This window comes from Otolemur garnettii, unplaced genomic scaffold (genome assembly GCF_000181295.1).
Source record: "Otolemur garnettii isolate 467f Iridium unplaced genomic scaffold, OtoGar3 scaffold00003, whole genome shotgun sequence".
Classification (NCBI taxonomy): domain Eukaryota; kingdom Metazoa; phylum Chordata; class Mammalia; order Primates; family Galagidae; genus Otolemur; species Otolemur garnettii.
In genome coordinates, this window is record NW_003852398.1 from 43,208,908 (window position 1) to 43,225,259 (window position 16,352).

Here is a 16,352-nt window from a genome sequence, read left to right on the forward strand (position 1 = left end):
TCACCCCCGGTAGAGTACCCTGATGTCTTAGTTCACAGCAACCTCTAACTCTTGGGCTCAAGTGATTCTCTTGCCTCAGCCTCTGGAGTAGCTTGGAACTATAGGCGCCTGCCACAACACACAGCTATTTTTAGAGCCAGGGTCTCACTCTTGTTTAGGCTGGTCTTGAACTTGTGAGCTCAGGCAATCCAACCACCTGGGCCTCCTGAAGTGCTGGGATTATAGGCATGAGCCATCATGCTCAGAAGACTTCCTCTTTCCTGGGTCCTAAACTCATCTTTCTCCAGTACTCCAGGATGTCTCACTAGTATTCTGTTAGAGCTTGGTAAACAAACTGGGCTTCATTATTGCCTGTTCTTCTAGTTTTCATGTTTTGGTGCCTTTATAGAAACAGTGTCATCACACATGTGTCTTCACTGAGCAGCCCTGCCAGTGTCTTGGTCCATTTTTAGTGCTTCCTCTAGACTTCTTCTAGCTTTAGGTTCTCTTACTTAATGCTGGTAACTAGAACAGCACACAGATGCTACTACAGATAAAGGGTTACTGTGCATATTATTATCTCCCCATCAAGAGGTAGCGTATCCTCTCTCATTGAATCTTTGAAGGCTCTGTGACTACTCTGACCAATAAAAAACAAAGTGTCACTGTGCCAGTTTCTGTGCCAAGGCCTAAAGAGACTTACACCTTCTACTGAGTGTCTCTTTAAAGACTTCATTTGGTAATCTAGTCACCATGCTGTCAAAAGCCCAAGACATACACAAAGGCCATTTGATGACAGCCTGAGCTGAGCTCCCAGCCAACAGTTAGCATCAGTGACTATCATGTGAACCATGCTGAATGTCCAGGCCAGGTGAGTCTTGAGATGACAGTCACGAGTATCTAACTGCAACATGAAAGACCCAAGTGGGAACCCAGCTGAGACCAGTTATCCCACAGAATCATGAAAAGTTAATAAATGGTTGTTTGAGGTACTATGTTTTTTTTTTTTTTGAGACAGAGCCTCAAGCTGTCCCCCTGGGTAGAGTGCCGTGGCATTACAGCTCACAGCAACCTCCAACTCCTGGGCTCAAGCGAGTCTCCTGCCTCAGCCTCCCAAGTAGCTGGGACCACAGGCGCCCGCCACAACGCCCGGCTATTTTTTGGTTGCAGCCGTCATTGTTGTTTGGAGGGTCCGGGCTGGGGATTCGAACCCGCCACCTTAGGTGTACGTGGCTGGCGCCTTAGCCGGTTGAGCTATAGGCGCCGAGCCGAGGTACTATGTTTTAAGGAGGTTTGTTACATAGCAATAAATAACTGGAACAGATACTACAGTTCTCATTCATTCAGCAAACATTCATCAAAGTTACAATATGTAAGGAACTGTGGAGGTACAAAAGAAAGGGAACTGTGATGGGTCCTAAAGTATAATGCAAAGTTAAATTCTGTCATTTGTTAGATATCAGCATGACAAAGGACAAAGCCCATGTTTCCCCTACATGTACTTTTTACCAACCACAAATTTTATCTATTTGACCTTTTTCACTTCAAGATATTACTTAATTCCTTTCCTTCCTTTTTATTCTCAAATTACTGCTTCTGTCTCCTTATCACATTTTCTTAGCGGCCCAAATAATCTGGTTTTCAACCTTTATGTTTATATGTTAGTCATCTATTGTTGCATAACAAAATACTCCCAAATTTAGCAGCTTAAAACAACAACATGGCTCGGCACCTGTAGCTCAAGCGGCTAAGGCGCCAGCCACATACACCAGAGCTGATGGGTTCCAATCCAGCCCCGGCTTGCCAAACAACAATGATAACCACAACCAAAGAGTAGCCCAGCGTTGTGGCGGGCTGTAGCCCCAGCTACTTGAGAGGCTGAGGCAAGGGAATCACTTGACCCCAGGAGTTGGAGGTTGCTGTGAGCTGTGATGCCACAGTACTCTACCAGGGCGACAGCTTGAGGCTCTGTCTCAAGAAAAAAACAACATTTATTATTTCTCACAGATAGGAGGTATGATTCTGACTAAGGGTCTTGCAAAAAGTTGCAATCAAGCTGTCAGCCAGGACTGCCATTATCTCAAAGCTTGATTTCTGAAAAGTTTATTTCCAATTACACTGTTTTAAGGCCATAGGTCCTCACCATACAGGCCTGTCCCCAGGGGCTGCTCACAACATGGCAGCTAGCTTCCCTCAGAGAGAGAAAGTACGAATGTGCACACACATGCAAGCACAAAAGAAACCATACGAGCTTAGATAATCTGCTCTTGGAAGAGCATGCTATCACTTCTGTCCTTTTACTGGTTACACAGACCAATCCTGGAAAAACATGAGAGAAGACTATGGGAGAGTGTAAACACCAGGAGGCACGGAACCCTGGGGACTATCTTAGAAACTCGCTGCCACAAAGCACATCTTCTTAGACCTTCCCTTTTCCTGAAACAAATTCTTGGTTTTCTTGGGCAATACTCTCTTGGTTTTTCTGCTTCCAGAGTTTTTCCCAGCCTGATCCCTTCAATATACCTACATTAGATTAATTTTCCTGAAACAATCCCTTAGGTTGGCTCCTCATCACCTATCAGGGAGAGTTATAACTAGACCTGAAAATAAATAATATAGCCCTAACTTTGCAACTTATGGGATTCAGTGTCTAAAAGTAATTCTCCAAATTGCAGGTAACACTTCTATTGCAGCATAGATCGTATTTCTCTTCCCTTTGCATATACTAGTGTGATTTCCCTCTCCTTTCAAATGAGATGAACCAACTTTTCTAAGCTTTACTTCTTGCCTCATTCTCAAAGTACTTTTCTCATTTCATATCCATTATCTTCTCTCTTAACTAATACACTTGTCTGAATCATTCTTTAAGCATTAAGATAAACTTTCTAAATGTCTGATTTTGAGAGCTTGTCTCCTTAATTAGATCAATAGCTCCTTGAGGGAAGTATCTTACTGATAAGGTCTCTGTGACCAGCTTTGTTCTCTGTACTTTGGGAACCACCAAGGTAATCATCACATATTTCCTGACTTAATTTTATTTATAAACAGACCATCACATGAATTTCTCGTACAAACAAAGGAAAACCTAAACAGAAATCATCTATGATTCATTCTTTTTGAAAGTGGAAAAGACATAAAAATATAGCTTAATCTTTTAAAAGAGCTTTTCAGTACTTTAATTGTTTTAGTGGGTTTACAAAGTAACACATCAATGAACAGTTCTAAATTTGTCAAAATTTATGCCCTCAAGCCAAGTCTCAGGAATGAAACACGCACACACATAAAAGTAAAGACTATTATCTACCCCATGACTAATACAAGAAATAAGCTTACCTTTAAACAAAATAATTGATTCTTATTACACAAGTCAGACAATTAAGTTCAAGAACTTGTCCTAGAAAAAAATACCTCATTGCTGAGTATCACTACCATCACCTCTGACGTACTCCCCTCGGGAAGTTATGCACTGATGCCAGTATCTATCTACACTTCAAAGCTCTTTTTCTGGAATGGCCATCAGAAGTGTCATCGTACGAGATCTGAAAGTTAAGTTCATGAACTCATTCTACAAAAAGTGCTTTGAAGGATGGACTAGGTGCTGGCATTGGTGCATAGCTTCTCAAGGGGAAAACTTTGAAGGTGACCTTAGTGACATTCAGCAATGAAGTATGTAGCACTTCTTCTAGGATGAGTTCATAAATTTAATTGTCAGGCCTCATATAAATGAAATATAGAGCATAATGGTGCAAAATCTTGACTTTACTAATTTTTTCATTCAACACATCCTTACTAAGTACTTACCATATACCCAACATTAGATGGTACCTTTTACAGTGCTATGGCCACATGCATAGCATCAGAATATCCTCATTCTTACCTCATGGGCACGAGTCCCAGCATTTCATCACGTCGTTTTTCCTTTTTCTTTAGCTCTGATTCTGTTGACTTGAGTTTATCTGGAGCAAGCCGCAGTTTAGACTGTAAATCACTGATAACTTCTTGTAATTCAGCCTCTGTCTGAAAAACTCTCTGACAGACAGGGCAACATGACTGGTTTTCATCTGCTAGCTGAGTAATGAATTGGGAGTAAACTGCTGTGGCTCCAGCCAGCATGGCTATTTAAAAAAACATATATCTCCAATGAGAAAAACAGAGTTTTGTTAAAATGGCTGCGTCTTTTCCTGTCTATTCCTCTTGCTTTATAAATATAGAATAAAAATTCAGATTATTAAATCTTCTTCTAAAGGGCACGATACATTCAGATTATATAAATTATTTTTTAGTAACTAACAATAAGTAAAACAACTTTTATTGCAAGCTTTGTATGTGCAAGATACCGTTCAAAAGACTTTACAAATATAATCTCATTTACTCCTCAATACCTTCTAAGAGCAAGGTAGTACGTAGTTGTGTTCTCTTTTTACATATGACTAATGTGAAACACAGGAAGATTTTAATAAGTTGCTGAAAGTTGTATCGTGAGTTAAATTACAGAGCTATGACTGAAACTCAAGCCATTTGGTTCCACGACCAGGTTTAAAATCTCCTATCCTTGATAGTTACCTCTGAATGAAAACTCAAAAGCATCAAAGTACCTTGAGAATATGAAGTAGGTGACTTACCTCGCTGTTTGGAGGATTTTTCAATTTCTTCCTTAAGTCTGTCTAAATCACTTTCAAAGTCCTGGCTACCACAAACATCAAACAGTTTATCTTCATAACTGGACAATTGCTCTTCTTTTTTTTTTAGCTCATTATTTATATGATTTTTATTTTGCTCAGCTGAAGCTAGTTCTTTGCTAAGATAAGAAAAAATGGATTATAATTTTAAAACATGAGAAATGCATTTGAAAAATGTGAGTAGGAAAATACGAGACAAATTCTGCCAACAGATCATTACAAGGGTTTGGTATACAAAAATACTGTTTTCTTTCCTATTTGTTTTGTTTTTTAAGAAGTTTTAAGGCAATAGTCCACAGCTTACACTTCCACCTAGGACACTGACTCACTTGCCAACCCCAGTCTTGGGCCTACTCCCAGAAAAATGTACATAGGCAGAAATCTGCCTGGTTTCTGGGGGTGCACTGTCTTAGATCCCACATTTAAGAGCCTCAGCAAGAAGATGCTTGCTGGGTCTACTGCAGAAAAAGAGAAGAGGAAAATATTCTCCTAATTCTCTTAAATCCTTTTCTCAGTATTACTTCCTTACCCTCCTATATAAACCTTTTCTTTTTCCTCTCCTTGTTGCTGTCTTCTACTTCACTCACTGCCTCTCATTTATCAAAGATTTTGCTTACTAGCACAATCTATCTCCACTCCAACATTGTCTTAGCTAACCTCAATACTTACACACATCAGAGTTTTTCAATTTACAAGTTATTACACAAGTCATGTAATCAAATTTAATGCATTGTACTCAGCATATTCTTTTTAAATGAAATAATATAATGTAATATATTAGGCTGTATGTAAAAGTACTTTCAGAAATTTCTTTCAGATAAATGTGTATGATCACACACACACGTCATACTATCGTGAGTTATGGTAAAAGTGTGAAGAAAAAAAAAATGTATGTAGATGATACTTTCTCCATCCTAGCTTCCGCTGAACACTTCTCATCAAGATCATCAAGTACTCAAGTGCCAGGTGCAATCTTCATCTTACTCAGGTGCACAACTCTCCTTGAAGGCCTATCTCCTCCAGGCACCCCCAACACCACTCCATCTGGCTCTCAGCCTGGTTCCCTAGGCACATCCCAGTTCCCTTGACTTGCTCCTCTTCCTTTGCCTGCCAACAATCTTAAATGCTGATGCTCTTCTGGAGTCTAACTGTAACCCCTTATGGTGATATGGTCTATGCTAACTTTGAACATCCCTTATATAGCAACAATCCCAATCTCCTGTACTTCAAACTCCAATTTTATACTCCCTAATAGACACTTCCATAAGAAATTTTAACAAAGGCCAAACTTAACAAGGCCAAACCCAAATCCACTATTTTTATCAAAAATCTGTGTGGAATTTTTGATCCTTTTATCCAGCTACCATCCAGGTAACATCTGAGAATTAGTATTATTTTTTAGAATGGATGACTCCCAGAAATGAAAAGGGAATTTAAAAAGTTTAATCTTCTTATATAGGTCTACAAATTTTCAAGAGACAAGAGGCCCAAATTGTTACCCATTTCCATTTTACTTAACTTGTAAGACTGGATTTTCAAAAAGTTCACAGAAAATATGTATTACAAAAAAACTATGCATGGATTTCAAAAACTTTTCATACCAAAATAAACTCATACTAAATTATTATAATATATCTGAATAGGATCTAGTTTGAGGCACTGAGAAGGACAGGCATCAGTCTGAAAGCAGCCCCTATCCCAACAACATCGATACTGCCAAAAGTGAAACAGAACAAATTTATGGAGAAGTTTAGATGAAGAGTGGTGAAATCACTAACACATTATGAAAAGTTTATGGTGATAATGCCCCCTCCAAAATCAGCAGTTCACAAATGGATAACTTGTTTAAAGAAGAGAAGAGGCAATGCTGAAGTTGAAGCCTGGAGCAGCAGACTATTCACATCAATTTGTGAGGAAAAAATTCATCTTTATATGAAGAGGGCTAACCAATTAACAAGACAAACAAAAGCCAACACCACAGTAATCTCAATTGTTTGGTTCAGCTTACATAATTCAGAGTGAAAAATTAAAATTAAGCAAACTTTCTACTTGATAGGTACTAAAAGTGTATATCCCAGATCAGCTACAAGTTAAGAGCAGAGCTTTCAATGGAAATTTTAAATAAGCAGGATCAGATCCTGAAGCATTTCCTCAAAGGACTGTAATAGGAGATGAAACATGGCTTCACCAACACAATCCTGAAGACAAAGTACAATCAAAGCCATGATGACCAACAGGTAGAAGTGGTCTAGTCAAAGCAAAAGTAAACTGGTCAAGAGCAAAGATCATGGCAACAGGTTTTTTTTTTTGATGTTCAAGAAATTTTACTTTTTGACTTTCTGGAAGGCCAAAGAACAAGAACATCTAACTATTATGAAAGGCATTTCAGAACATTAACCAAAAGCTTTAGCAGAAAAATGCCCAGGGAAGCTTCACTAGAATCCTTCTTCACCTGGGAGGGGTGGAGAACCATGCACCTCTGGATCCCCAAGTGTGGCCCCTTGACCAAATCCAAACTTCATAGAACAAATCACTTTATTAAAAAGATTTAGGGCCTGGCGAGGTGACTCACACCTGTAATCCTAGCACTCTGGGAGGCTGAGGTGGGTGGATCACTTGAGCTCAGGAATTCTAGACCAGTCTGGACAAGAGCAAGACCCCATCACTACTGAAAATATAAAAACTTAGCCTGGCATTATGGTGGGTGCCTGTAATACCAGCTACTTGGGAGGCTGAGGCAGGACAATCACTTGAGCCAAGAGTTTGAGGTTGCTGTGAGCTATGGCAATGCCATAGCACTCAACCCCAGGACAACAGAATAAGACTCTGTCTCCGTTAAAATAAATAAATAAATAAATAAATAAAGAGGATTTGATCTGTAAAAATTGGATTCAGTCAAAAGGCCACACTCAAAGATCCAGAAGGCCACATGTGGCTCTAAGGTTGCAGGTTCCCTACCCTTGTATGGCAGGGCAATTCTGTGAGAGTTTCAATGGGCAACCATTAAGTATCCACTGCATAGTCTTGCTCAGGCTCTTTCTTACTTCTCACTTCTTTTTGTTTCCTAATCTTAAAAAAAATCTTTAAAGGGCACCTATTTTTCTTTAGTTAATAATGTAAAAAAGATTTCAATGACATGGTTAAAGTCTCAGGACCTGCAGTTCTTTAGGGATGGTCTGTGACTGGCATCATCACTTATAAAAGGGTCTTGAACTTGATAAAGCTTGTGTTCTGAAATAAAGTTTGTATTTTTTATTTTTATCTTTTTTTTCTTTTTTTTGTAGAGACAGAGTCTCACTTTTTCACCCTTGGTAGAGTGCAGTGGAGTTGCTCCAGCAACCTCCAACTCCTGAGCTTAGGCGATTCTTCTGCCTCAGCCTCCCAAGTATAGCTGGGACTACAGGCACCCGCCACAACGCCCAGCTATTTTTTGTTGCAGTTTGGCCGGGGCTGGGTTTGAACCCACCACCCTCGGTATATGGGGCCGGCGCCCTCCTCACTGAGCCACAGACGCCTCCCTATTTTTATCTTTTAATTTTATTTACACATAAAATTTCTGAAGTCCCTTCACATAGGCAAACTAAATACAACATACTATTTCATGACAATAAATGATTTTAAAACAATTAAACATGAAAGTATGAAATAAGAAATCTCTGTTACATCTCCAAATGTTGCAACTACTTACTTCAACTTGGCAAGTCTGTCCCTGGTCTGATTAATTTCTTTTGATTTACTATGAAGCCAGTCTTCAAGCTGTTTTTTGTTGGGAAAGTACCCCAACAGTGAAGTTAATTCATCACTGTGCCTAGATTTTATTTTTCTGATTTGTTCATCTTTGTCAGCCTAAAAGTAAAAAACACCTTTTAAAAATGAAGTGTTATGTCTCTACATTAAATCAAGAACAAAAATAAATGGTAGACTTATTCAAGTTTTAGGCTTAAAAAACATTATAAAAAGAAAACACGAAATTTCTTAAAATCTTGGAGATGGTACTTTTAAGCCATAAGAAAGTAACAAATTTAATGCTATAAAAATTTAAATCTTCTGTATATTAAAAGTTCACAGCAGTGAGCATGGGTTTGTATGTATATACTACTAAAACACTTTCTGTAATTAAACAATAACTTACACTTGACAGTTTATTTTTATAGAGTAGGTATTAAGCTCTCTTAACCTCTAAAATATAAAGTCAATACTAACCCAATACTTCAGTGTGTGTCAATTATGAAAGCAAGATAAGCTATTTTAAATACCAAACAGTACAATTAGAACAAAAAGAAAAATCATACTTTGTCTTTGGTCAGCATCTCCATCTGGGTACGTGTTGTTGTATGATGGTTTATCTGCTCCATCTCCTGGTCTAATTTACGCAGGGTCCTGTCTAAGTCCACTTTCTCATTTTGAAGGCTTATAACTTCCATTTTTAGGGCTTCTACATTGCTGTTTTTCTCAGCTTTGCTTAGCTCACGTTCCTAATCAATAATTCAAACAAATGCATAGGTTTACATAATTTGTGTAAGAATTAAAATAACGTAGTCCACATCACAAAGTCCCAAACCTGCAGGTGCTGGTGTGGGTACAAAAAAGGGAACACTTAAATACATTGTCAATGAGATTACAAACTAGTACAGCCTTTTTGCAAAGATTACTGTGAATCCTCAAAGAGCTAAAAATAGATCCTCCATTTGATCATACAATCCCATTATCAGGTATCTACTCAGAAGAAAAAATTCATTTTACCATAAGGACATCTGCACTAGAATGTTAATCAGAGCTCAATTCAGTCACCAAGACATGGAAACAATTCATGTGCCCATCAACTCACAAAGGAATAAACTATGGCATATGTATACCATGGAATAAATACTATTCAGCTGTAAAGACAGATGGAGACGTTACATCTTTTATATTTGCCTAGAAGGATTTGGAAAACATCCTCCTATCACACAATGGAAAAACAAGCATCCAATGTACTCAATATTAATATGAAACTAGTAGATGAACAACCACACCCCCACACAAGAGAAAAACACAAATTCAAGAAGGTGGGGGAAGGTGAGAAAAGTGAGGAGGAAGAGGGCGTGGTAAGCTCTCACCTAACTGGCACAATATAGGGGTAAATGTAAGGCACACCTGGCTGGGTGAAAGGCTCAACTACAACTTGGGCTTTACCCAACAAATGCAAACAAAATAACCTAATCATATGTATCCTTATATTAATCTGGAAAAAAAAAAACACTTCTCAAGACCCTGGTTCTTCTAAGAACCACAAAAACCTCAATTTGAATAAGGAAAGACAACCAACAGACGCCCACATAGCGATGATACAGAAATTATATCATAAACCTGCCACCATTAGAATACTGCAATGAGCAATTACAAATATGTTTGAAACATGTGAAAAAGAAATTCTCAGCAAGGAAATTAAAGATATAAGGAAAATCAAACGAAAATTTCAGAACTGAAAAATACAATAAACAAAACAGAAAGCTCAATGGGCACATTCAGTAGCAGAGTGAATAGAACAGAGGAAAGCATCAGTAAACTTGAAGATAGAACAATAGAAATTACCAGATCTGAACTATAGGAAGAAAACGGACTAAAAGAAATGACAAGAGCCTTGGAGATCTGTGGGACAATAACAAAAGACTTTTAATATTTATATTATTGGAGCTCTAGAAGGAGATGAGAAACTGTCGGCTGAAAAAAAGATTTGGAGAAATGACAGTGGAAAACTTTCCAAATATGGCAAAAGACATAAACCAACAGATTCTAGAAGCTGAGTGAATTCCACACTGTATAACCCCCTAGAAATCCACACAAGAATCATCAATCAAAAACTAAAGATGGCAGCACCTGTGGGTCAAGGAGTAGGGTGCCAGCCCGATATACTGGAGGTAGTGGGTTCAAACCCAGCCCCGGCCAAAAACAAAAAAAAAAACAAACAAACAAACTAAAGATGAAGAAACAGACTTCTAGAGATGAGGCATTACAGAAAAAATGATTAGAATAGTGGAGGACTTCTCATAAGTAAACATGGCAGCCAGAGAAATAGACATATTTTTCAAGTGAAATACTGACTTACTCCAAAATCTCTTTTTCTGCAGCCTTAAATGCATGCCATTCTTAGTTCCTTTATTTAAGCATTACTCATAAACTGCAAAGCCCCATCTTCCAATGAAAATGTTAATTTTCATTAAAACTGGTTATTGCTTTAAAAAAGAATTAAAATAATGATAGTGTATTATAAATTAACTAATCCTCAGAATGGTCAAAATATTATTGTTTGCTTATTCAAACAATGAGAAAAAACCATAATGCACCACATATGCTTTAAGAAAAAGCACAGTGTCTCACACCTGTAATCTTAGCACTTGGGAGACCGAGGTGGGTGGATTGCCTGAGCTTATGAGTTTGAAACCAGCCTAATCAAGAACAAGACCCTGTCTCTAAAAAATAGCTGGTGGTGTGGTGAGTGCCTGTAGTCCCAGGTACTTGGGAGGCTAAGGCAAGAGGATCACTTGAACCCAAGTGTTCGAGGCTGCTATGAGCTAAAATGCCATGGCATTCCACCGAGGGTGACCAAGTGAGACTCTGTCTCAAAAAAAACAAAAAAACAAAAAAAAAATTTACTAATATTGCCTTACTATGTTATATTAAATAATAGTAAAGAATAAATAAATAAATTTGGAAGGGTAAAACAGGAAGGAAAAATAAGAATTAGGGCAAAATTAGTAGAAATATGTCTAAGTATACAGATTACTGATTCTTCAGTCAACAATTGAGTATTAATTAAGTCTCCACGTAACTCACTGTATTGCCTGATATGTAGAAACTATATAAAAATTGTGTGATGTGGTCCTCCACTGGTGTCTGCCCACCCTAACAAGACAATATTGTAATAAAGTGTTAAAGACAAAAATGTATGCTACAATGGTGAGTTAGGAAGTAAAAATCAATGTTTACATAAATTATCAAGATGGGATTTAACAGCAGACTTACCAAACTCTAGGATGCTTATTTTGATGACGGAATGTAAAGGAAAGGGACAGATTAGATGCAAGGAAGAAAATTTGGAAGTTCTTGAAGAGATTGGCTTAAAAAGTTTTTACCAAAGAAGATGTGATAATATAGCAAAAATCATATAAAATTATAGTGTGTGAAACCTAGAGGGAAAAATACTTGCTTTTTTACTTAGGTAAGTGGTTCTTAGCAAGGGTATTCATAAGAATCACCTAATTTTGTTGCGTTTTTTTTAAGAGACAGAGTCTCATTCTGATGCCTAAGCTGGAGTGCAGTGGCCATGATAAGAGTTCACAACAACCTCAAATTCCTGAGCTCAAGCAATCTTCCTGCCTTTGCCTCCCAAGTAGCTGGGACTATAGGTGCATGCCACCAATGCCTGGCAGTGTTGAACATAAATTTCCATGTCCCACTCTCAGAAATTTTGATTTTGAAGGTCTGAGGCTTTAAGGTCTAAGCATAGATAACTTTAAAAAGCTTACTGGGTGATTCTAATTTTTAACCCACCAGGTTTCAGAACCAAAGAGTTAGGGGGATCAAGACATTCAGGGGAGTTCATTTTACTTTAGAACTGACAAGACTGACATTTATATTAAAATGCCATAATTTCAGGATTAGTAATAGATTAAATACTTCAGAATGCAAGACTCTATACATCTATATCTTACACTTTAAAGTAATTATTCAAATAATATCTTACAGCTTTTGTGAGCTCCTGGTCCAATTCAAGAATCCTGTCTGAAGATCCTTCCAACTGCTGTAATTCATACTTCGCATTTTTCAGCTCATGCTGTTTCTTACTTTGGATTTCCAATTTTAGCTCAATTATTCTTCCCAGTCCAGTTTTCTTATCCCTTATCTCATCTATCTGTTTTTGTTTCAGAGCCTCTTTTTCTGCAAAATCATTCTAAATATGTAAGTAAAGAATGAGCATTAATAAGTTTTTCATTAAATAATTTAAAAAATTTTCTTCATTGCAAAAGTAACATGGACAATGAAGAAAATACAAAAAAGTACAGTCATGCATCACTAAACCATGGGGATATATTCTGAGAAATAAATCTTTAGGCAACTTTGTCACTGTGCAAATATCATACAGTGTACTTACACAAACCTAGATAGTATAGCCTACTATACAACTAGGCTATACTATAACTCATTATGCCTATACCTGTACATCATGTTACTGTACTGAATACTGGAGGCAACCATAACACAATAAATATTTATATATGTAAACACAGAAAAAGTATAGTAAAAATATGGTATTATCATCTTACGGAACCACTACTATATTTGTGGCCTCCCATAGACCAAAATGTCATTATGTGATGCATAACTGTATTTTAAAAAATGTAAAAACCATCATCCAGGATAATCATTATTAACCATAAGCAAATATTTTCTTTGCAATTAGCCTCAAGACTTTTTTTTTATTTAGAATGATAGAAGAAAAATAACAAAAAAAATTTCTAACTTAAAACCAAATAAAGAATGTACATCTACATTTTCTTCATATTTTTAACTTAAAAAATGTTTTAAATTTGTTCCTATAAAGGTTTTTTTCCTACCCTGTAGCAGCATCTTAACACTAATACAAATCATATGCCAAAATAGGGTCTATCCAAAAATTAAAACAATTCAACTAGAGAATCTGACACAGATAAAAGAAAATAACAATCATATTTCAAAATATTTACCATGAGTTGGTTGGCAGTTTCTGCTTCCTTTTCTTGTCTTTCTCTTACAAGTTTGTGAAAATTTTTAATTTGTCTTTCACTGAATGGTCCACGCTCAAAACCATCCAATTCTAGCTGTATTGCCAAAGACTGAATTAATGAATCTCTAGCTCGGATATGTTCTTGATGGCGATCTGCCTGTAGCTGTAGACGACCTTTAAAAAAGCCAATCTAATAATTTTTCTTGACAGCTGTTTTTTATAAAAGTTGAGCAACTGTAAATTCACATGAAGTTGTAAAAGATAATACAGTACAAATGTAAATTTACATGAAGTTATAAAAAATAATACAGCATAATCTCTCCTATACTTTGCCCAGTTCTCCCCAATGATAACTTTTACAAAACTACAGTATAATAATATCACAACCAGGCTTGGCACCTGCAGCTCAGTGGTTAAGGCACAGGCCACCTACACCAGGAATGGTGGGCCTGCTAAACAACAACAACTATAACAACAACAACAACAACAAAAGCCAGGCATTGTGACGGGCGCCTGTAGTCCCAGCTACTTGGGAGGCTGAGGCAAGAGAATTGCTTTAGCCCAAGAGTTTGAGGTTGCTGTGAGCTATGATGCCACTCACTCTACCAAGGGCAACATAGTGAAACTCTGTCTCAAAATAAATAAATAAAAATGAAATAATAATAATAATAATTTCACAACCAGAATACTGACATTGATATAATCCGTCAATCTTACTGAAATTTCCCCCAGTTTTACTTGTACTCATTCATGTATGTGTATGTATTAAGTTCTATATATTTTACTACCTGTGTGGGTTTGTGAATCTACAACAACAGTCAAGATACTAAATAGTTCCAATATCACAAGAACCCTCTTGTTCTTTTATAACCATAACCGCATCCTTCTCCCTCCTGCCCTTCCTCCTACCCAGTATCCCTGGCAATCACTAATTTGCCCACATTTCTAAAATTTTTACATTTCAAAAATGTTATATAAGGGAAAACATACTTGGTTTTTTTGAGACAGAGTTTCATTCTGTCACCTGGAGTAGCGTGCCATGGCATCATAGCTCATAACAACCTCAAACTCCTGGGTTCAAGCAGTCCTCTTGCCTTAGCCTCCAGAGTAGCTGGGACTACAGGTGCCCATCACAACGCCTGGCTAGTTTTTCTATTTTTAATAGAGATGGGCTTGCTCTTGCTCAGACTGGTGTCAAACTTCTAAGCTCAAGTGATTTACCTGTCTCCACCTCCCAGAGTGCTAGGATTACAAGCATGAGCCACCTTACAGCCTTATGTAACCTTTTTAGATTGTCTTTTTTTCACTCACAGCATAATTCCCAGGATATATTTCATTCATGCAGAAAATACATAATATTATACAAGGAAAAAAGACCAACACTTTGTCTTACCCTGCTCAACTAGTAGTTCTGATTTTTCTTGATTGAGAAGCCTAGATTCTTTATTTAATTTTTCCAGTTCACGCTGACAATCTATCAATTTCCTTTCTTTCTCTCTTACTGTTCTCTGGTGATTGTGATATAAGTCATTTAGTTGCTCATCAGTCCCCTGAAAAACCTAGGTAACACCAAAATAAAAAGCTTTATTGTATAAACGTAAGAAAATGTGATCACTGTGAGGTACCAAATGTTAATCAACTTCCTTTATTTAAACATATACACAAAACTAGTACCAAACATTAAGATTTGTATCTGCTATTTTCTTTTTTTAAGACGGAGCCTCAAGCTATCCCCCTGAGTAGAGTGCCATGGCATCACAGCTCACAGCAACCTCCAACTCCTGGGCTCAAGCGAGTCTCCTGCCTCAGCCTCCCAAGTAGCTGGGACCATAGGCGCCCGCCACAACGCCCGGCCATTTTTTGTTTGCAGCCATCATTGTTGTTTGGTGGGCCCAGGCTGGGGATTCGAACCTGCCACCTTAGGTGTATGTGGCTGGCGCCTTAGCCGCTTGAGCCACAGGCACAGAGCCTGCTATTTTCTAAAATGTGGGTGGCAAAACTGATTCAAATAAAGTTCACTACAATAATCCCAAAATTTTGAAGTGGAACAAAATTCTACTACTACAAACCTTTTCCATCTTCTGTTCCAGTTCACTATTATCTTTCTCCATTTGCTTCTTTCGGCTATCCAAGGCTTTAATTTCATTGTCAAGTCTCATTATCTTAGAGAGATTGTGTTCAATTTCTTTTAAACGATTCTAAAAATAAAGAAATACTCTATGTAAGTAAAATTCACTACAGCTTATATTGCTATTGGATGTAGAGAAATAAGATGTCCCAGGGCCAGCATTTAGTAAAAGTGGTCCCATTTAACGTTAACAATGACACTGTAAAGAGAGCACAAATTGAAAAGCAGAGACATTAAGTAACTTTCCCAAGTCTTCACAGATAGCAGAGAAAAGCAGAAATTAAATTCTACATCTAACTCCAAAGCCTGTATCCTGCCTTCAATACACCTACAAAAGTCTTTCATTCATTGAGCACTTACAGCTATAATATGCAGAGTAGCACATTTTAAAAACTTAATCCTTAAAAGGCTAACTATTCAATGTATTTTTTAAAAATCAGAACTAGGTGGACTAGAAACTCATGGCAACTTACAAGTCATTCTTTGCCTCATCTCTTAGGAATATGTATAGCCCAGTTCAGGGCATTCTCCTTGGATGATGCCTGAGGTACTCTTCCAGTGTTTGACTCTAGCATTCCAAAGCTGACCAATTCTTCTTCTAAGACATTTTTAGAACCTAATTTTAATTTTTTATTATTTTATTTAGAGATGGGGGGATCTTCCTGTATTGCCAGGCTGAAGTGCAGTAGCTATTCACAGGCGAGATCATAGAGCACTACAGCCTGGAATTCCTAAGCTTAAGCAATCCTCCTACCTCAGCCTCCTGTGTAGCTGGGACTACCATGCTCAGCAGAAGCTAATTTTTATTTTATTTTATTTT

General features: G+C 37.4%; 1 protein-coding gene across 1 annotated transcript in view; it reads right to left on the minus strand.

Moving 5' to 3' along the window:
• Positions 1-16,352, minus strand: part of RAD50 (RAD50 double strand break repair protein) — an 81,385-nt gene that overhangs the window by 41,957 nt on the left and 23,076 nt on the right. The window contains exons 6-13 of the mRNA XM_003782207.3: positions 15,474-15,602; positions 14,798-14,963; positions 13,385-13,578; positions 12,385-12,591; positions 8,951-9,133; positions 8,347-8,504; positions 4,602-4,777; positions 3,857-4,094 (exon numbers count right to left, since the gene is read on the minus strand). Of these exons, the coding sequence (XP_003782255.1) occupies positions 3,857-4,094; positions 4,602-4,777; positions 8,347-8,504; positions 8,951-9,133; positions 12,385-12,591; positions 13,385-13,578; positions 14,798-14,963; positions 15,474-15,602 (1,451 nt within the window). The remainder of the gene's footprint in view (positions 1-3,856; positions 4,095-4,601; positions 4,778-8,346; positions 8,505-8,950; positions 9,134-12,384; positions 12,592-13,384; positions 13,579-14,797; positions 14,964-15,473; positions 15,603-16,352) is intronic.